The 22,987-nt window shown below is 40.3% G+C and overlaps 1 protein-coding gene across 2 annotated transcripts; it reads right to left on the reverse strand.

The window, feature by feature from the left end:
* Positions 1-125: 125 nt before the first annotated feature.
* On the reverse strand, positions 126-22,527 carry LOC130679123 (eukaryotic peptide chain release factor GTP-binding subunit ERF3A-like). 2 transcript variants are annotated; one of them, XR_008992115.1, is made up of 8 exons: positions 16,178-18,323; positions 11,850-11,891; positions 11,618-11,730; positions 10,755-10,982; positions 9,728-9,761; positions 4,358-4,684; positions 2,278-2,604; positions 126-1,016 (listed from the first exon to the last, which is right to left on the reverse strand). XR_008992115.1 is itself a non-coding variant. In XM_057486964.1 (8 exons), exons 1-6 carry the CDS (start codon positions 22,525-22,527, stop codon positions 4,630-4,632), a joined length of 546 nt encoding a protein of 181 aa, XP_057342947.1. In that variant the 3' UTR covers positions 126-1,016; positions 2,278-2,604; positions 4,358-4,629. The 2 variants fall into 2 exon arrangements, 1 of the variants encoding a protein (XP_057342947.1); XM_057486964.1 differs by lacking the exon at positions 16,178-18,323 and adding an exon at positions 22,383-22,527 and having other exon boundaries at positions 11,689-11,730.
* Positions 22,528-22,987: the final 460 nt, after the last annotated feature.

Here is a 22,987-nt window from a genome sequence, read left to right on the forward strand (position 1 = left end):
TGTAAACATCTGAAATTGTGGAATGAATATTATAAAAAAATAAGGTGTTTTTATTGTATTCATAGGAATGTTAAGGAATGGGTGATAGGAGTACCGTCCCTAGATTTCAGATGTAAGCCTCAACCCACATGTGTAGGATAGGATTTAATTAATAATATAGTTACACTTAATAACCAAAAGACATATAGATTGCATTTTATATAACCTGCTTAAACTTTATATAGCCTTAGACACATATCTAAAAGTCTATATAATCTTACACGCTTAAAGTAAAAATCATAGCCCACACGCTTAACCCACACGCTGTCTTACGCCATTTTCTGTTTAGCACCTAACACGTAGCTTACATGATTTACCAATCAAAATAGACTAGGGGAAAGTTAAAAATTAAATCTTAAATGGCTACTATTAGAAGAAATAATGATATTTCCTTAAGGGTAATAAGCTGAAATTATGTAAACTGACAGAAAAAGTAATGTATTATTCATAATTTTAAAAAATGTTCAACATTATGAAAACCGTAGAAAGATACAAAAATGAAGACCCTGCCGCTTGATGTCAGGAGATGTTACAACTTTAATTGTGTGTTTTGTCTCCTCATTCATCTCACTCGCTGACGCTGTCCTTTCCTTCGTGACCCACACCTCAGCTGGAGCTGGACTCCGGCACCGAGCCCATTCCAAATCTGATGTGCAAACACAGACGTTTTCTGAGGCTTGCTGGCCACGTGGAAGGCAAAGGGTGTGCTCTGGCCAGCTGCACCCAGGGAGTTCTTACTCAAGCCACCCCAGAAAGGGGCTGTGCCACCACTGCTCCCACTCTGTCCTCCCCAAAGCTGAATGCCCCAGTGGTGGAGCTGCTGTGGGGGGCAGCCACGCTCACCCCAAAGCCCCAACTGTGAGCAGGGCCTGCTGATACCCCAGACATGAAGGGTGATGAGGTGCTGCTGTCAAACACTGAGCTACTGGTCCCACTGCTGGTGGTCTGGGTCGTAGCTCCAAAGCCCGAGGTGGTAGCTGCAAAAAAGGAGGAAACAGTATCACCTTACTCCAGTAAGAATCGCTACCATCCAAAAGACAAACAACAACGAATGTTGGTGAGTTTGCAGACAAAGGGGAACCCTCCTACACTGCTGGTGGGAATGTAAATTAGATCAACCATTGTGGAAAGCAGTATGGAGGTTCCTCAAAAAACTCAAAATAGAAATACAATTTGACCCAGGAATTCCACTTCTAGAAATTTACCCTAAGAATACAGCAGCCCAGTTTGAAAAAGACAGCTGCACCGATATGTTTATGGCAGTACTATTTACAACAGCCAAGAAATGGAAGCAACCTAAGAGTCCATCATTAGACGAATGGATAAAGATGTGGTACACATACACAATGGAATATTATTCACCCAAAAGAAGAAAACAAATCCTACCATTTGCAACAACATGGATGGAGCTAGAGGGTACTATGCTCAGTGAAATAAGCCAGGTGGAGAAAGACAAGTAACAAATGATTTCACTCATATGTGCAGTATAAGAACAAAGAAAAACTGAAGGAAGAAAAGAGCAGCAGAATTACAGAACCCAAAAATGAACTAACAGTTACAAAGGGAAAGGGACTGAGGAGGATGGGTGGGAAGGGAGGGATAACGGCAGGGAAAAAGAAAGGGGGCCTTATGATTGGCATGTTTAATGTGGGGGGGTGCACGGGAAGGGCTGAGCAACACAGAGAGGACAAGTAGTGATTCTACAGTACCTCAGTACACTGATGGACAGTGACTGTAATGGAGTATGGGGGGGCATTTGGTGAAGGGGAAAGCCTAGTAAACATAATGTTCTGCATGTAATTGTAGACTGATACAAAAAAAAATACATTTTAAAAGGCCATGAATGATTTTCCTTTCTGCCTGTCTCAATGTCATTTTATCCCACTTTCCTTTTTAAACCTCTAGCCACACCTGGCTCTTCTCTGCTCATGAAAACATGAGCGCATCTCTGCCTTCAGGCCTTTACTCCTGTGCCTGCAACACACACACAGCTGCTGTCCCTGCTCCCAACTCTGGAACTGTGGCCCTGGCCTGTTTCCTATTGTGTCAGAAAGGCTGCTGCTGACTACCTAAGTAGCTCCTCCAGTCATGAGTTACACTGCTACCTAATGCTGTTCACAGATAACAACTGTGATAACATCTGTCTCTTCACCACAGCGTACAGCTCCAAGAGCGGAGACTGTGTCGGCACTTAAAACAGCACCTGGCACTGGAGACCGAGCCGATTCCAAATCTCACCTGCAAACACAGATGTGTTCTGAGGCGTGCTGGCCACGTGGCAGACAGAGGATGTATTCTGTCCAGCAGCACCCTGGGATTTCTAAATCAAGCCTCCTTCGAAAGGTGCTGTACCACCAGTTTTCCGACTCCACCTTGCCGCAAAGTGGAACGTCCTTGTGGTGGAGCTGCTGTTGGGGGCAGCCACGCTCATCCCAAAGCCCCCACTGCCAGCGGGGCCTGCTGGCACCCAGGACATGAAGGGTGATGGGGTGGTACTGCCATACACTAAGGAACTGGTCCTGCTGCGGGTGATCTGGGTCGTAGCTCCAAAGCCCGAGGTGGTGGCTGCAAAACAGGAGGAAACATGGATCATTGTCTAACCCCATACACAAAAGTATGTTCGAAGTGGATCACAGACCTGAATGTAAGTCATGAAACCATAAAAGTCTTAGACAAAAACAGGCAAAAATCTCTTGGACATAAACATGAGTGACTTCTTCATGAACGTATCTGCCCAGGCAAGGGAAACAAAAGCAAAAATGAACAAATGGGACTATATCAATCTTAAAACCTTCTGTAGAGTAAAGAACACCATCAACAGAACAAAAGGACATCCTACAGTAAGGGAGAATATATTCATAAATGACAGACCTGATAAAGGGTTGATATCCAAAATATATAAAGCGCTAACAGAGCTCCACAAACAAAAAGCAAATAATCCAATAAAAAAATGGGCAGGGGAGCTGAACAGACAGTTCTCCAAAGAAGAAATTCAGATGGCAAACAGACACATGAGAAGATGCGCCACATCGCTTGTCATCAGAGAAATGCAAATTAAAACCACAATGAGTTATCACCTCACACCAATAAGGCCCGCCGCCATCCAAAACACAAACAACAAATGTTGGCGAGGCTGTGGAGAAAGGGGAACCCTCCTACCATGTTCGTGGGAATGTAAAATAGTTCAACCATTGTGGAAAGCAATATGGAAGTTCCTCAAAAAGCTCAAAATAGAAGTACCATTTGACCCAGGAATTCCACTCCTCGGAATCTACTCTAAGAATACAGCAGCCCCGTGTGAAAAAGACAGATGTACCCCTATGTTTATCACAGCACTATTTACAACAGCCAAGAAATGGAAACAACCTGCATGTTCATCAGTAGATGAATGGATAAAAAAAGATGTGATACAAATGCACCATGGAATATAATTCAGCCATAAGAAGAAAACAAATACCACCAATTGCAACAACATGGATGGAGCTAGAGGGTATTATGCTCAGTGAAACAAGCCAGGTGGAGAAAGACAAGTACCAAATGATTTCACTCCTCTCTGGAGTATAAGAACAAAGGAAAAACTGAAGGAACAAAACAGCAGCAGAATCACAGAACCCAAGAATGGACTAACAGTCACCAAAGGGAAAGGGACTGAGGAGGATGGGGGGGAAGGGAGGGATGAGAACCGGGTAAAATAAAGCGGGCATTATGATTGGCAGGTATAATGTGTGGGGACACGGGGAGGGCTAGGCTATACAGAGAAGACAAGTAGTGATTTTACAGCATCTTACTATGCTGATGGACAGAGACTATAATGGGGTATGTGTGCGGTACTTGGTGAAGGAGGGAGCCTAGTAAATATAATGTTCTTCAGGTAATTGAAGATTGATACCAAAAAAAAAATTTTAAGGGCCATGAATAATCTCCCTTTCTGCATGTCTCTTAATGTCATTTTATCCCACTTTCCTTTTTAAACCTCTAGCCACACCTGGCTCTTCTCTGTTCATGAAAACATAAGCTTGTCTCTGCCTTTGGTCCTTTGCTACTGTGCCTGCAATGTCCTGAACCCCAGCCGCTGTCCCTGCTCCCAACTCTGGAATTGCGGTGATTGCCTCAGTTTTCTACTGTCTCGGAAAGGCTGCTGCTTTCTACCTAAATAGCAACTCCGGTCATGAGTTACAATGGTACCTGATGCTGTTTACAGATAACTTCTGTGATAACATCTAAATCTTCACCACAGCGTACAGCTCTAAAAGCAAAGACTGGGTCAGCACTTAAAACAGTGCCTTGCACTGCAGACCGAGTCCACTCCAAATCTTACCTGCAATCCCAGACGTGTCCTGAGGTGTGCTGGCCATGTGGAAGGTAGAGGGTGTGCTCTGGCCAGCTGCACCCAGGGAGTTCGGATTCAACCCTCCCCAGAAAGGGTTCTTGAGACCAGTTCTCCCACTCCGTCCTGACCCAAAGCCAAATATCCCAGTGGTGGAGCTGCTGTGGGGGGCATCCATGCTCATCCGAAAGTGCCCTCTGCCAGCGGGACCTGCTCACACGCTGGACGTCAAGGGCGATGAGGTGGTGCTGCCAAAGACTGAGCTACTGGTCCCGCTGCTGGTGGTCAGGGTCATAGCTCCAAAGGCTGAGGTGATGACTGCAAAAAAGGAGGAAACATGGATCACTGTCTAACCCCATACACAAAAGTAAATTCAAAATGGATCAAAGACCTGAATGTAAGTCATGAAACCATAAAAGTCTTAGACAAAAACAGGCAAAAATCTCTTGGACATAAACATGAGTGACTTCTTCATGAACATATCTACCCAGGCAAGGGAAACAAAAACAAAAATGTACAAATGGGACTATATCAAGCTTAAAAGCTTCTGTACAGTAAAGAACACCATTAACAGAACAAAAGGACATCCTACAGTAAGGGAGAATATATTCATAAATGAAAGATCTGATAAAGGGTTGACATCCAAAATATATAAAGAGCTAACACAGCTCAACAAACAAAAACCAAATAATCCAATTAAAAAATGGGCAGGGGAGCTGAACAGGCAGTTCTCCAAAGAAGAAATTCAGATGGCAAATAGACACATGAAAAGATGCGCCACATCACTTGTCATCAGAGAAATGCAAATTAAAACCACAATGAGATATCACTTCACACCAGTAAGGATGGCCACCATCCAAAACACAAACAACAACAAATGTTGGCGAGGATGTGGAGAAAGGGGAACCCTCCTACACTGCTGGTGGGAATGTAAAATCGTTCAACCATTGTGGAAAGCTATATGGAATTTCCTCAAAAAGCTCAAAATAGAAATACCATTTGACCCAGGAATTCCACTTCTAGGAATTTACCCTAAGAATACAGCAGCCCATCTTGAAAATGACATATGCACCCCTATGTTTATCGCAGTACTATTTACAGCAGCCAAGAAATGGAAACAACCTACGTGTCCATCAGTAGATGAATGGATAAAAAATATGTGGTACATATGCACAATGGAATATAATTCAGCCATAAGAAGAAAACAAATCCTACCATTTGCAACAATATGGATAGAGCTACAGGGTATTATGCTCAGTGAAATAAGCCAGGTGGAGAAAGACAAGTACCAAATGATTTCACTCATCTCTGGAGTATAAGAACAAAGGAAAAACTGAAGGAACAAAACAGCAGCAGAATCACAGAACCCGAGAATGGACTAACAGTTACAAAGGGAAAGGGACTGAGGAGGATGGGGGGGAAGGGAGGGATAAGGGCAGGGTAAAAGAAAGGCGGCATTATGATTAGCATGTATAATGTGGGGGTTTATGGGGAGGGCTAGGCTACACAGAGAAGACAAGTAGTGATTCTACACCATCTCACTACGCTGACAGACAGTGACTCTAATGGGGCTTGTGCGGGGTACTTGGTGAAGGGGGGAGCCAAATAAACATAATGTTCTTATGGTAATTGTAGATTGATACCAAAAAGAAATTTTTTTTTACATGCCGGAAATGATCTTCCTTTCTGCCTGTCTCTTAATGTCATTTTTATCTCACTTTCCTTTTTAAACCTCTAGCCAAACCTGACTCTTCTCTGCTCATGAACACATAAGCTCGCCTCTGCCTTTGGGCCTTTGCTCCTGTGCCTACAAGGTTCTCACCCCCAGTCGCTGTCCCTGCTCCCAACTCTGGAACTGCAGCCGTGGCCTCCGTTTTCTACTGTCTCTGAAAGGCTGCCACTATCTACCTAAATAGCTCCTCCGGTCATGAGTTACACTGCTACCTGATGCTGTGTATTCAATAGATTTTTTCCATTCTGTCCATATGCTTTTCTTCTTCCCAGTATTTACATAATTAATGATCATATCTGAAGTACTATCATGTCACCTGCTTTCTCCCTGAATTCCAATGCAATCTAAGTTCTACTACTGCTTATTATAAATTCTATAAATGCATTTAGTTGTCAGGTAATGACCCAATTAAATAAGTGTTTTATAATTTACTGAACAAGTCTATTACTCAACAGGATGTTTGGATGTTTCCAAGTTTTGTCTGTGTAAGTTATAAAGTCATGACGAACTGATCTGCTGTGTGCTGTGAGGGGAAGGGAAGCTTTTCCTTTGTTACGACACAATTTTAGACTTCATGAACTTACATCTTAGTAGACTGCAAAAGCATTAAGCAGGCAGCATTTCCCTAAAAGGTATTTATCATTATCATAAAAGTTTATTATACGAAGTCTCTCTTTTTCTCTTTAGCTTCTCTTTCATATTTCTCAAGTGTCCTTTTGTCAACCATTCCAGTCAAATACCCGAAAACATTTGAAGACAAAAGAAGCACTTAATTACTCACAAATTATTCAATGAAGTTAAGGGAATTTAGGAATTCCAACTTCAGAAACCAACTATTTTAAAGTAAAGGTACCACTGGATAGATGGTGCAATCACAGAAAATCTCTGTGGAAAAGACATTTACATAGTCTCAAATTATCTTCCCCAGGATAACAGGGAAAAAATAACTTTACATTGGAGAATCCCAGCAGACATCACCTTAACCAAGTAATCATGACTAATATCACCAGTAATCAACAAAACATGCCGAATACTGACATTATGTACCCCTGACTGAATGCTCTGATAAGAGTACAATGTATCTTCGGTGATATTTTGCCCAAAATCTATATACTCAATTTTTTTGTAAAAAGCATCACTCAAACCCAATACAAGAACATATAAAGCCACTGAATAGCACTCTTCAAATGATGATGGTCATGAAAGACAAGACTGAGTAAATGTCACAAGTGAGAGGAGAATAAGGAGACTTAACAAATAAATGCAGTGCACCCTTCTAGAACAGAAAAACTACATTAGTGGAGAAACTGGTAAAATTCAAGTCAGACCTACATAGTTTAGTTAATTTTGCACCAATGTTAACTTCCTAGTTTTGATGACTGTACTATAGTTATTTAATGTTAACGTTAAGGTATGCTGAATGAAAGACAAATAGGAAGCCTATACTGTTTTTGCAACATTTCTCCAAGCCAAATTATTTCAGAATAAAAATTTTTTTAAAAAGCAAATGTAAATACTAAACAAAATTAATTCCAACAGTGTTGTCCAAGAAATTAGGCCTAATACATTTCAATATTTAATATTTTATAAATATTTGTCAAAAAGAGATTATAATTTTAAAATAATTCCTTAGTAATAACTAACCATTCCCTTGCCACAATCTATCCAAATCAAAGCCTTCCTGTTCTGGCCTTCATCTCTATGTGTGCTCTGCAGTCATCTACAGAGCATGCTTCCAACCAACCATAGAAGCCCAGGAAAATGCCAACCAAAATTACAGCCAATAAGCAAAAAATATATTCTTCTAAAATACATAAAGTGGGCCCAACATGTCCATCCATAGAGCCTTAGGTAAGGATTCCTTTTTAATAGCTTCTTTTAGGGTCTGTTGTGGAAATTTTCACAAGTAACTGGCAAGATTACCAACTAAGACTATTTAAAGCAAAACCATGAAGATAAGCCCTCTGAATCCTCTGATGATATAGTTTAAAGAAATGGGTCTGATTTAGGAGGGATTAAAAATGAAAGGCCTTATCCTACAGTAGGGGAGAATATATTTGTAAACAACCCATCTGATAAAGTGTTAACATCCAAAATATATGAAGAACTCATGTGCCTCAACACCCAAAAAACAATAACCCAATTAAAAACTGGGGGAAGGACATGAACAGACACTTCTCCAAAGAAGAAATACAAAGGACCAGCAGGCACATGCAAAGATCCACATTGCTAATCATAAGGGAAATGCAAATTAAAACCACACTGAGGTATCCCCTCACACCAGTCAGGATGGCCACTCTCTGAAGACAAGAAATAACAAATGCTGCTGAGGATGTGGAGAAAGGAGAACCCTCCTACACTTTGGTGGGAATGTAAATTGGTGCAATTGCTGTGGTAAACGGTATGGAGGTTCCTCAAAAAACTAAAAATAGAAATACCATTTGACCCAGTAATTTACCCCCCCAAAAAACACAAAATCCCTGATTTTGAAAGTCATATGCACCCCTATGTTTATTGCTGCACTATTTGCAATAACCAAGGTATGGAAGCAACCTAAATGTCCATCAATAAAATAAAAGATAGATAAATTTCAATAGAATGAAGGATAGATAAATTTATCTAAAGGATAAAGATGTGGTACATATACATAATGGAATATTATTCAGCCATAGAAAGAAAAGAAATACTGCCATTTCCAACAACATGGATGGATCTAGAAGGTATTATGCTCAGGGAAACAAGCCAGACAAAGACAAATACCATATGATTTCACTTATTTGTGGAATATAAAAACAAAGCAAAACAGAAGGAACAAAACAGCAGTAGACTCAGACACTGAGAAGTGACCAATGGTTACCAAGCTGGTGGGGAAAGAGGCTGAGGGGGATAAAAGGACACAATAATTCACAATCACAGTATAATTTGGTCAGAATAGTAAAGCATGGAGAACATAGTCAATGATTCTGTAACATATTTCTACGTTGATCAACAGTAATCACACTAGAGAGGATGAGGATTTAATAATATGCGTAACTGTTGAACCATTGTGTTGTACGTTTGAAACTAAAACACTGTAAATCAATGATACTTCAATTTAAAAAAAAGAAAAGCCTTTTAATTAAAAAGATTTTCAATATTAGAATACATCACCAAAGTTCAACCATGGTGTTTTCATATCTTCTAATCTTAGCATGTTAGCCAACCACCTATCTTTGATTATAAATTTAAGGAGTTGATGGATTAGAAAAAACTTTCCCCCATGCACCTAATTCAAGTACTGCTTTTCATTACTCCCAAGAAAATTATATTCAAAGCAGACTGACATTTCCCATAATCTAGGATTCTGTATTAGTTTTTATAAAAAAATCTAAAACGCAGCTTTCATAAATCCATTTATGCTCCTGGTGGTGATGACAGAAGATTTTAGAGAAGACCTAAATTCCATCAGAAAATTCTAACAACGATCATACTGCAAAAACTACTTAACATCAGCTTTCCCTACAAGTAATGTCATTTTATTATTAATTTTTCTTAAGTTGGGGTAATCTGTTTTATCCCCCTTTGTGTGAATGTTTGCAATGCCCAAAACATTCCATTAAATTAACTATTATTTAACAGAAAATACTTACATTATTTGTCCTCCAATGGTTGACTTGCCAGCATCTAAAAGTAATCATCAACAATGTGTAAACCAGGTGTAAAAGACAAAACCCCCAAATACCAACAATTAAAAACACCAACAACTGAAGGCATCATTCAGCTGATATAATTACATCTTGCAACAGCAACTGAAATGATAGGAATTTGGGGCACACGCTCTGGCTGGTTACCTTCCTCTTTGTAAAATGAAGCTGCTAAGATCTCCTGCAGCTCAACAATGACTGAGAACTACTTTACTGATAAAGAAATGAATTTTTGGACAGATTCCTCCCTGACCGTTAGCTTAGAGCACAGCAACAACAGAATATAAATTACCGCAGTGGAGCCTCAGTGGACAGCAAGAGCAGACCAGGACTGAGAGCTCCATTTAGGTGGTCGGTGTGCCTTTACAAATTTCAAAAGGGTTCTCGCTACTGAAAAAGAATAGGGGAAGCCAGAGATAAAGAGAAGGAAAAAGGACACATAATCCTGTATTTTCCTTTCACAATTTTGGGAGTAAGTCAGACAGAGAACACCTGAATAAATAAAATAGGGTTTTGTTTTGTGCTAAACCAGCAACCTGACTAGCATCCAGAACTCACTCCAATTAATTTCTTACATTACGCAAAATCAAACTACATAGTAAAGTCAATCCTATAAAGTTAACAGAATAACTGAAGTTCACATAAAAAAATAGGCACATTTTCTAGAATGTTAATTAATAAATGTCATAATATGCTGAGCCATCATCGGTGGTGTAGAGACCAATTATGCATCATAGAAATATACTGTAGCTTATTTTCTTCCAGCTTCTATTCCATTATACAACTGTCAATCGGTCCAACCTTCAAGAATAAAGTGCTGACAATTTTTTGCCAGCCAAAAATTCAAGTTAAAAGTCAAGACATTTTAGATCAATTCCATTCAGTTTCACTAAACATCTCCAAGTAGCGAAGATGTTCTGTTTGTTGTACGCAGTAACTTTGGTCATTTCTTATTGCTGTGAATGCAACTTACCCACATGCCCCATGAATACTACATTTACATGTTCCTTCTTAGGAGCACCTGGCGGTGTATCCACAGATTTGGGTTCTGGTACCTCCTCTTCCTCCTCCATCATCTCCTGGGCACTTTCCTCTGGGGGCCTTCCACCTCCAAAGGAGCCACCCACTGGCTCTGCTTCACTGATGTCTTCTTTGTGCTCCCATGATTCTTCTGGGGACATTTCTGTCTCCCCATTTTCTACTGAAATAAGGTATTTTAACTCAGTATTCTGGTAAAATATTTATAGTCTATACTTTAAAACACAGATGCTTTCAAACAACAAATAGAACTTTGCATATTTAGTTCCACTTTCCAATGTCTAGTGACACATAGGAAAGTATCTTTCACAACAGAAATGGATAATAGCTTTCAAGCTGGCCTCACTGCTGACATCAGAGCTCTGACTCAGAGACTACAAGAGATTGCTATTTTTATAAAGCTTCATTTCATAAGGACAAACAAAGTGTGAACAGGAGATGTATCATCTGTAACAGCCCAGTAACTCCAGCGTCAAAATGCCCTGACAGTGGAAAAAAGGGAAAGTTTAAAACCAGGACACAGGATTTAGGGGCTCTTTTCTTTTTCCTCTACAAGTAATATCTTTGGTATCAACTTTTTGGAAATATAAAACCCTTAAAAATAAGAAAGTTACAAAAAGGAAGGAAATTTTTCACAAAGTAAATGGAACAAGTATAACTATTTAAACTGACTTTACCATTCTTCCACCCAATTCTTCTATATTGACAACTACTAAATGTATCACGGCATTGTCAATCCAAACACAAAGATTCAATGTCAGTGTTAAATGTAGGCATTACAATAATCATGACACTTACATGTGCACCTTAAATCTTGAGAGTGAAAGAGTTTCATAATACTGTATTCATATGGTCAGAAATTTTCTTACCAACAGGTTCTGAAAGTTCCATGCTAACAGCTGAATTTGAACCTGGACAAGAAATTGAGATATAATATATATTTACAAAACAATATTTAGCTTTATACACTACAGACAACTTAAATGTTTTTTCAATTAGATATTCAAAGAGTCATCTTGTAGATGCTTACCTTCACACAACAATTGTTCCTCTTGAGAAAGTTCCACAGGTGCTATTTAATAGAAATAAGTTCTATTAAAAATTGAAATTACACATCCATTTTATTTATGTTCTAAAATACAGTAAAAACATAAATTCAATAACCCAACAAAAATCTCAACAATCCAGACCTAACTAATGGCAACTAACTCAGGTTTTCAAACTATAAGTCTGTTTAACCTACTTCTAAAAATCTGCCAATCACAGCCAATTTTGAAACCTTTTCAGTAATGGAAATGTACTCATAAAAGTATGCTTGTTCTCGTATTTTGCTTCAAAAACTTTTCTGTCACAGATATTTAAAGAGTAATCAACAGCATACACAGATCAGATTAGTAAGATTTTGCTCAACAAAGACACATTACTTCTCTAGTTTCTCTTGGTAGCTGTAGTCAAAGAAGGCTATGATTAGCCCTTTTAAAAATTCTATAATCATACATATTTTATCATCAAGATCCTGGAATAAGTTCTATTTGATACCAAGAAAGTACAAAGGACATTCATATAAAGTCCCTGAAATGTGTATGGGCCCTTATGACATCTCAGAAATGATGATTAAAATGACACTGTTTTTGTCCCTCTATTAGAATTCTAAGATCAAGAAACAATCCAGTTTCCACAATTGTCACGCTGAAAATCTACTTATGATATTACTGAAAGAGATGTATGAGAAATATATACTGATACTTAAATGTTTAAGTTTATTTTTATATCTGAAAGCCTAATGATACTCCGGTATGAAAGTGCCCTTGCTTTAAAGAATCTCCAAGATGCAAAAAAGACATTGAAGAATTTGAAGTCACATGAATCCTGCACACCAATAAACAGTGAATTCATAATCTCTCAAAGTTACATTTAAACTCACTCCCCTGGAGTGTTAAGACCTGTAAGTCAAGAAAAGTTTTGGGCCCAATCTTCCATAATATGAAGTAGTGAAGAAAGGAGTTTCTTGCCCCTGAAAGGTAAAGGGCAACCAAGATCTTTTGAGAAGTGACATGCTGAGCGTCGCAGCTGCAGATGATCCTACACAGTGGTATTTGGATGACCTTTGAATGGAAAGACACCTCAGCCAGCAACATCAGCATGGCTCCCACCGCGGCGCAGTGCAGCTGGAGAGGAGAGGCTAAACACAGAGGTAACAGGGGTGACACCGGACAGGTGCAGGAAGGAAGAGTGAAGGGTCTAAGACACCCCAACCTATGCGATTAGCAGGATGTTAACAGAAATGGAAAAAGCATTTGAACTAGGTTTGGAAGGAAGAGGAATTGTACTTCACAAAAGATTTTTTTTTCACTTCCTATTTAAAAGAAAAGTTTACAGGTATAGTAAGGAAAAATCACTCAACTTCCAGAGAAAGTCAGGCAGTGCTAGGTGATCAGGCTGACGTGCGAACCTCAGGATGGAGGAGGCAGCAGACGCTGGTGCTGAGAGGCCAGCACTGGGCTGACTCCTGGCTTTAAAACCTACAGTGTCATGTACAAGTTGTGAGAGGCAATTATTTCACGGAATCATGGAAATGACATGTCATCTGCCTGAGAGAACTGCTTAGAGCACTGAATGAGAATAAGCATTTGTTTAGTTTCAATTAAAGAACTCCTCGCACCTAAGAGATATTCAACAAGTGACTCCCCACTCCCTAATATGTAATGAGCCATCAGTTCAATTCTCTCAACTAACATGTACTGCACATCTATTATGGGCCAGACAGGGATAGAAACACTCACAAATCCACAGTGCTGGAGGCAGGGTTGGAGGTTGTGGCAAATTACCCTAAATCCCTTTAAATTTTTATTGAGCCCTCATGTGCTGATTGCTATCTTATTTAAGCTCCCCCCAAACCCTATGAAGTAAGCGGTAACTTACCAAACATTCTGACATATTCGAATGGGCTTCTCCAAGTTACACAAATGCCACCTTGCCCTTCCTCAGACAGCCCCTGCTGAAAATCCCTCAGTAAAAGTAAACCGAGTAAGTGATGACACAGTTAGGATGGTCAAGCATTGTAAGGCAAGGAAGACGGAGACAATCAGTATGGGGGGCTCTCTCATCACTTATAAGACATCCCAAACTGCAAATGGGCTTTATAAGACCCAACAGTACACACACCTCAACACCTGGTTCTACAACCAACTCTTAGATTTACAAATATACAATACATGCCTAAGGCTGTAAGGCACCTCTCAGGACAGTGACATCAGTCATAAGACTACCTCCATGGCTGCATAACGCAGCATAATAAAAATCTGTTCATGGTTTCATTTTTCAAAACACCCTACATTTATAATGCATTTGTCTTGAGTTTGTACAGCTTACAGAGGCAGGGACAGGGTCAAGTACAAACAGCAATTAAGTTATTAATATACACGTAATGATGACATTAAAGGGCCTCAAAATAAGAAGCTGACAATAGTTTCCCCAGGATGGAAGAAAAAAAGCTTATCCTTGCATTCAGACCACGGATCACGTTACAATTCAAATGGCAATGGTGGCAACATCTGCGAACTGATGTTTTTGGAGCAATGAACCAGAAAAATCACAGATACAGCAACATGTTCTTTACATTTAAACTTGTCAGTGTATTTGTACCCAGTCTCTTCTCTCACACACATCTCCAACCCTTTCTCATTCTACTCCTATTATTCATAATATACATCACATCCAGATTTACTCGCTACTAATGAGCATAGGCTTGTAATTCTACCAGCTCCAAAGTCACTTGTTCATGGCTGGCAAACATAACCATTGGGGCTTGATTTCCAAGTCCTGCACACTTCATATCTGCTAGTCGAAGAGAAGTTAGTCAACCTCCCAAGGAATGAAATCAGTTTCATATTTCCTAATGGTATCTCCATGTTCAGAAGATACATCCTCATCAAGTACACACCCTCATCAAGTATTCAAAAAAGAACAATTCTAATTAGGTGGGAAAGTTTATCAGAAGTGTACTAGTTAATAAAACTGCCATACCTCAAATTAAAAGAAACGAATGCTATCCTTTATGGTAAAGGAAGATTAATGAACTGGCTGTGATAAAAGGTATATTACCCAAAATTTTAAAACAAGAAGTGAAAGATTTTACCAAAAGACAGTCAGGCAACAGTACTGCCTATGGTTTAACAAAGATGATACTGTGAATCTTAAAACTAGTTAAAATTTGATAATGGTGCAATAAGCCAGACACAACAGATCACAGGTACAATTCCATTCACATGAAATATTCAGAATAGGTACATTCATACACACAGAAAGTAGCTTGGTGGTTGCCAAAAGCTGGGAAAAGGGGAGTGTTAAACAATTGCTTGAAAAGTATGATTTCCTTTGGAGGCGATGAGACTGTTTGGAACCTTGAGGTAGTAAGCTGCACAGCACTGTGAATGTACCAAATGCCACCAAACTGTTCACTTTCAAATGGTTAATTTCATGTCATATGGATTTCACCTCAATTTTTAAAAATACAATTTTTTTAAAGATTTGATTATGGATCAAAGGACTTTAACACGGAGATCTTACTTGGCCAGATCATGGGTACAGTGAAGGCCACACTCGTGGTGGGCTGTGAAAACCAGGTTTCAATTCAAGTTATATTTTAAATATAAAAGTCTGGCCAATTCTTAAATTGCTTAACCCACATAGTCCATAAATCAGCAACTTAAATGTGTACTGCTTTATATGTATAAAACTAATCTTTCATCTCTTTACACACAAAACAACAATATGCAAAAGTCATCCTACTTAAATTTCTTAGTCCTGTTGGCTAAATGGTGTTCATTATTAATGAATAAAAACTTCAGTGCTGTCGCAAAAGTCACAAGTGTCTTACGCTACCTTGAAGTGAGAAACATTGTGACAAAATTCTGTCCAATACAAGCTTCTGCAATGATGGAAATGTTCTGTTTCTGTGCTGTGATATGACTGTCACTTAGCCACGTTGTGGCTATTAAGCACTTGAAAGGTGGCTATGACCAAGAAACTGAATTTTTAATTGAAACATTTAGTTTTAATTAATTTAAAGAGCCATAAGTGCACAGTTCTAGATCCTCTTAAGGAATCTCCTCAATTGTAGTACAAATCTTTCCACTTTTATCCCACCCCCCACCCACCCCATTACCCAGCTTATGATGGCTCTTCTGAGCTCCTCTAGGGTAGGACCCTTCTTGCAGCTGTAAGCACACCCACACACAGATCTCAGTTTTCGTTCCCTAAGACATTAGAAACTTCCAGAATGAGTGTGGTTTTCTGAAATACAGAGCCTTTTCCCATCTCCTGTAAAGTCTCCACAGGCTGAAACGGTGTACGTACCGAGTAAGTATGTAATTCACTGTGCCTGGACTGCAGCCGTTTCTTTTGGTTTTCAGAGGTCACTAGTTCCTTAGAGTCTTATCACTTCAGTTTTCTCACCATCTGTAGCAGTCCACCTATATATTTACTGCATTTCCATCAGGGTTCGATAGACTAAAAACAACTTTGTATGTGTCAGTTTTCCAAGAAGGGGTTAGAGAAACAATACTGAAGAGATGCTGAAGTACAATTTGCATAAGAAACTAAAAATTCTCTAGCACCCAGATGACCATACACTCCCAACCAAATCCGCCTGCCTGAGGTATTTTTCTCCCACAGACAATACTGAAAACCAGTAAAGGCAGACATCACAACCAAACGCCCACACAACACATGAAATGTCCATGGTTTTGCCTTAACTACCTATGCTCTCAAAATAAAAAGGTACAATGCTATAGCGGTGAACAGAACTGTTTCAAATTATCTCACATTATTTCCTAAAATGTAGGAAGAAGTGATTTCAAAGTAGAGCATTGCCTACTTATCACAACGTCACCCTGCTACTACTGAGACAGAACAGGGAGGCGGTGCCATAGGCCACAATCTCACGGACTCAGTTGCTGAAAAAGTGTCTCAGCCAAAAAGACCTTTTCATAGCAAATCACAGGGAGAAGACTAGCTGAGTTATTATTACTAGAATAAACTTTGAAATCAGACGTAGAGTCTAACCCTGGCTCCTCCACTTACTAGGAGATGTCACCTCATTTATTTAGCTTTTCTGAGCCTTAATTTTCTTATCTATAAAAGGGCTCAACATAACCTCAAAAGATTGTTGTGAAGATAAAAGCATATGAAGCAAGTAACTGCTCAATAAGTTTACCATTACAAGCTTTTCAAAGCCCCATATTAACAAAACTTTTGAAGAATAAACACAAGAAAGGCAAATTCTAGGGCCTCTCTCAGGAAATCCATGCTGGTTGGTGGTCAAGATGTTAGCCCCAGGGATGCCCTTCTCCCCGGTCAACAGCACGGTGTAATTGAAAGGGCACTAAGCTAGCAGTTGGCAAACAGATTCCAGACTCCACTGTTGCTGAATTGGAGTCACTATCTGTAGGCTTCAGTTTCTTTATCTGATAAGACTGTACTACTGCCAGGGTCACTTCCAGCCCTAACATTCTACGAACTATTCATTCACTAAAAGCAATGACACACATCCACCTGAGTGGGCTTTCTGTAGAGTAACTAAGATCCACTATGTTTTTCAAACAACCCTAAAACAGGTTTATTTATAATGTATATCCTATTTACTTCAAAAAAAATTGTAGGTGAACTTAAAATACTTTGCAGACAGCCCCATTAAGGTACAAAGGGAACAGAAATACACTTACCTTGCAACCAAAACCAACCATCCAAAGGAACTGGACACACCACTGAGTAGTACAGTGGCCCACTGTGGTTCTACAGAAACGGTCAACCCAGAGATTGCCCCAACAACATTCTAAGGCATGCACTTTCTGCTTTGTTCAAGGTCAGTGGCTTACAATTACCTGTTTGGAATGTGGTTTGGATTGGGTGTAACCACTCTTAGGTTAGGCTGGTGAAAGATGCTCAAAAAATCCTTACTGTTTCTCTCACCTAGTAAGCAGAATTATGATGGGGAACTGGCTCAACTTGGAGTACTGTGACAACTAGATTTCCTAAAACAAAGTCACTTAGGAAAAAAATACCCTAGCCTGCTTTGTTAAACTCTACTGAAAACAAGGACACTACTTTTAAGAAGCTTTGGTATGAATCAACAAATGACAGCTTTTTAAGCGTCCTTAGGATGTCAGAATAACCAAGAACTTCCAAATAGTGGCCATATTCTTGCTTCCCAGTTAATTTAAGAACTGTGAATATAATGATGAAATTCTAAATTAACATGCCCAATAGATACACCAGCCGTAATGGCAGTAACTCACAAGCTGCGTAAAAAGGTAACTGATGCTCTACTCTAGCAATTTCCTAGCAAGCTGAAATAAAATACCGAAACACAAGAAATGTAAATTTTATGTGAATTATATCTGAACTTAAAAGACACTTATGGTATTAACAAAGAACAGGTACCAGAAAATGTATCTCTAGGCTTACGATTAGTATAACAAGACTGAAATGATTTACACAAGGGCACCTATGAACAACTCCTCTGCTCAGCTTTGAAACCCTCTCAACCACGTTATGTCTTCCATTAGAGTAAACTGGGGGTCTGACTTCTTTCTAGACTCCAGGACTACGATTAATTCATCTTGTGGTGTCACTTCAAGTGCCCAGCACAGTATCCTGCATTCTGTAAACACGTGAATGTTTGTTCATTAATTGCTATACATCATTCTGAGCAGAAACCAGACTTACATCTCAAAAACTTCCATTCTAATACTGCTAACTCACCACAAAAGACTATCGAATCCTTTTCATTCCTTTCTCTTCGACTAGAAAAACAGTAATATTTTAACACTTTAAGACATTTCCTCCCCAGCAAACAAAAACAAAACAAGACTTAAAACTTGTCATCTACTCTACTTCCCTAACTCGCCCTGAGAAATTTTAATCGCTATCTTTTCTTGCAGTACAATTCCAGAGAAGGTGAAAAACAAGGGACAGAAGAAAGCCATGTACAAAAGCTGCAGTAAATAAAAGCTGCTCCAAAGAGGGCCTATTCTCAATCAAAATTTCTTACCAGTTCAAATAGCTGCTCACAAGGAAAGCACTGGTTCATGTAATGCCTTCGCTTACTCCCTAAATCCTCACGCTGGAGCCATTGCAAGCATGTAAAATCAGGAAATAAGAGCCCAAATCTAATAATTGGTTAAGTCAAGGTAAGAAATAACTAGCTAGAAAACGAGGCAGGAAAAGAAATAACACTCCTGGAACAGTATTTTCCCCTCACCTTCTCTGCCTACTTTACTTACTGTCCCACTGAAGACTTTGTTACTGCAGGGATTTCAGTCTCATGGGAAAAGGAAAATCCAGTCAAGAACCTCACCTATCTTCTGTCTAAACTTATCTCTCAGTCAACAGGTATCACTTAAAATCATAATAAAGCCTAAGAGGCCTTCTGAACAAAGCAATTATGTAAGATTCTGCACTCTACTCTGGTGACCCTGAAGAGGTCACTTTTGAGACTACTCAGTGATTAACAAGCAACCACCACGTAGTAGTGACGGTTGCATTAACTTTGTGAATATACTAAAAACCACTACAGTGAATTCTGTGATATGTGAATTATATCTCTGTCACTAAAAAAAAGAACATTCCTTCCCCATTAAAAGACACCCATCAAAAACCAAGTACTATGAAACAGAACATTTCTCTTTAAAATTCAGGTTCCATAATACAATGTGCTATGTTTTGGAGATAGTTCCTCCTCTGAGGACCGCTGGTTTTATTTTTATTCTATATTCATTTTTTACTGGCAGAGTTCTGAGAGATGCTAAGGGTGCGGTGGTGGAAAGGACACCACACCATTACTACAGAAGCCTGGATGCTCTACAAGTCCAAGTGCTATGCTCTGAAATGTTTGTGTCCCCCCCAAAATTCATATGTTGAAATTCTAATGCCTCACGTATTGGACTTAGGTGGGGTTTTTTTGGAGGACATAAGTCCTAACGGCAGAGCCCTCAAGAATGCATTTTACAAACAGCTCCTTTATAAAAGAGGCCCCAGGGAGCTCCCTTGCCCCTTCCACCATGTGAGAACAAGAAGTCAGCAATCTGATCTGAGAGAGGGAAGGAGGCCCTCATCTGACCAGGGTGGCACCCTGATCGCGGTCTTCCAGCCTCCTGAGCTGTGAGGGATAAAAATTTTGTTTACAAGCTACCTAGTCTGTGGTACTGTACTACACAGCAGCCCAAATGGACTAAGACACCAAGTAATCCTGAATTAAATCGCTAAACTTACTTCTCATTCAACAATAAAAAAGAATGAACTGTGTGCAAATTGAAACTCAAAATAAGTAAAATATGTACATTCTAGCATAGAAAATGTTTGTTCTCTTACACACAACCCTTGTCTTCCACATTTTCATTCATTTCAGGACTTCTACTTTAAAGAGCATCACGTAGTCAATTTACTTGGATCTGTAGAGAACTGAACTTAAATGAATTACACTTGGTTACACTTAATTTGTATTCTACTTAATCATTCCGTTGGAAACCTGTATTACTTTTTCTGAGAGCTAAGATCAACACGGAATCCCAAGTTTTGACTTGGGATGGCTGGAAACAGGCATAACCACCCAGCAGCCTTCTGACACTGTGCAAAAACATTTATGGCAACTGGCTGCTCAAGGAACCACCAGAAAAACCCAACTAGCCTGTTTTCAGGAGAAATGACAGATATTCATCCTAGACAGGAACAGTTAGGAAGTCATTCAGTGTTCTACCTCTAGACTTCCTCCTTCAAGAGCTCTTCCTCCTATCTAGTTTAAAAACAGGGACCCACAACAAATCTCAACAAGGGCTTAACAACCAAAGAAAAGATGCTCCCCTTCTGTTTATTTCCTCACTATAAAAAAACTTGCAACTTTTATGGCTCCCCCTTTGTAAATTTCTAAGGGCAAGTTCCAATTTTTTTCTTTGCTTCTTCCAGGCATAGTTCTCTGCTATGATGGTGGTACTTTATGGACCTCTATGGGTTCAAACATGCAATCCAACAGTCCCACATCTCTCTGGACCTCAATTTAGAAACCATTCTTTTCCAATAGACAACCCTAAGGAGGACACTTTTAAAAATATGAACTGGCATTTTGTAGAAGCAGTTGACAAAGTCAGTAACACCAAAACAGTTTGATATAACTGAAAAAAACTGACCACCAAGTAACAAAGAAAGTACTTCTCTTATAACCGCTTCCTTAGATATTTTTACATCTCCACTTCTAACAGTGTCACAGAGAAAAGGATTAAGAATAAACCAGCAAGTTGGCAAATGCCAGTAAGAGGAAAGACAGCTCTTCTACCTAACAGTCACCCAACCTACCTACCTAGTCACCCAACAATGTCTACTCCAGATCACTGCTCTGAGGATGGCTGTCCCTTCCTGACTCACTGGCTGATGGATGGACAAGCTGGAAATGGAGTTCCAAGTCTAGCCAGAGTGGTGCTGGTGGCTCCAGAGTGAGGAGGGACGGCCAAAAAAGAAACAAGAAAATGGCTGGATAAAAGGAATCTGCATGATAAGGTATGGGGAACCGGGCACTTTTAGGGGCTGGTAAGTGAACTTTATTTAAGTAGGCCAAACTGCTTGATCTAAGCAAAGAAATAAATACTAAGTTTCCTTGTTAAAAGGCAAAACATCAAGAAAATCAAACAACCAAATTCAAACTGTGCTCATATATGTACTTACTTCACAGAAGTACTTCTCCAAGCTCTCTGCCTCTAATACAGAAACTGTGGCAAGTTTCTGAAGAAGCTAAACTCCCAGAGACTTTTATGATGTCCATTTATCTAGGAAATACAACGTGGAACTTCAAAGAGAAATCAACAATCGATTCTCACAAATTGCCAAGAACATCTGTGATATGGTTCTCCAATACCCTGGCTCACGAAGGTACATTCCTTTCTCTCTTTAAGCCAATATTGACAGTTCGTAAAATAAGCACTTTTTCATACAGGGGAGAATAGTTAACTTCACACATCTGACATTCCCACAAGATCAGTACCCGAAAGCATGTCATCCTATCACTTAAGCAGCCCCGAAATACAGAAAGCTTTTTAAAGACCAAACCTGACTTGAAAACACACAAAACAGTCTACTAGCTATGGTCAGAACGGCACGTGACAACTAGTAAGCTATAATACCAAGTATCTGAACAGGCTAATTACTGACACGTGAACATAAAGAGTGACTTACAATACCACACAGCCTGAATAAGCTATCCGATTTTGACGAAATTAAAATTCTAAACGTGTCACTAAGAAGACAAGCACCACTTAAGAAAAAGAGAACACAAATCAATGTAGTTTCCTATACACATTACGGGAGGACCTCTTACTTTTGACACTGTTAACTTTACAAGCTTACACAATGCTTTACAAAACTGAAAGACCTCTGAAGTGATGGCCAACAGTTTCTGCGGGATCCCAAGACTACAATGCATCTTGGGATTCCTGCAGGACACTTCGGTGCCAGATATCCAAAACGTTAATTACAGTTTCAATAATAGAAATTGGAGCAAGAAACGCTCTCTCACCTAGGCATAAGGTGAAGGAAAAGTCGGGCGCTCGTCCTCCCAGCTCCTTGAGTCTGGCTCGCTCAACGCCCACCCACCTCCTGGTTCCAGTTGTCCCACGTCTGGGCCTCATGGTACTGATGGCCGCGGGCCCTCTCCGTCCCATACGGTTTTCAGTTCTAGTAGGTAGCTGCGGCCCCCGGGGAAGGGACGGGCTCTAGATCCCTCCCATGTCGCCGACACGCAGCTACCGCTCCTCCAGGCCCTCCGCCGCGCCCGGGCCGCCCCACACAGGGCTGCCCGCGCCCGGCGCCGCTGTCAGCGCCCCACGTGCCGCCGGGCCCCGAGGCCGCGCGTACCCCGCCCTGCGAGGCGAACCGCAGACGTGTCCCCACACCCCACCAAGGTGGGCTCCGGCCTCCCGCTCGGCTGCTTCCGCGTCCCGGCCCCTTTGCCCGAAGGGCCTCCCGCGCCACTGCAGGCTCCGTGGTGGTTGGCGCCGGCGCCGGCGCCGGTTGGGCCGGGCCACGCAGGAAGGACGGCACGAACTCGGCGGCGTGGACGTTGGGCACAAAGGGTTTGGCATTGACGTTGAGCTGCCGGCTGAAGGCCGCGCTGAGGTGCTC

This window comes from Manis pentadactyla, chromosome 10 (assembly GCF_030020395.1).
Source record: "Manis pentadactyla isolate mManPen7 chromosome 10, mManPen7.hap1, whole genome shotgun sequence".
NCBI classification, from domain to species: Eukaryota; Metazoa; Chordata; class Mammalia; order Pholidota; family Manidae; genus Manis; species Manis pentadactyla.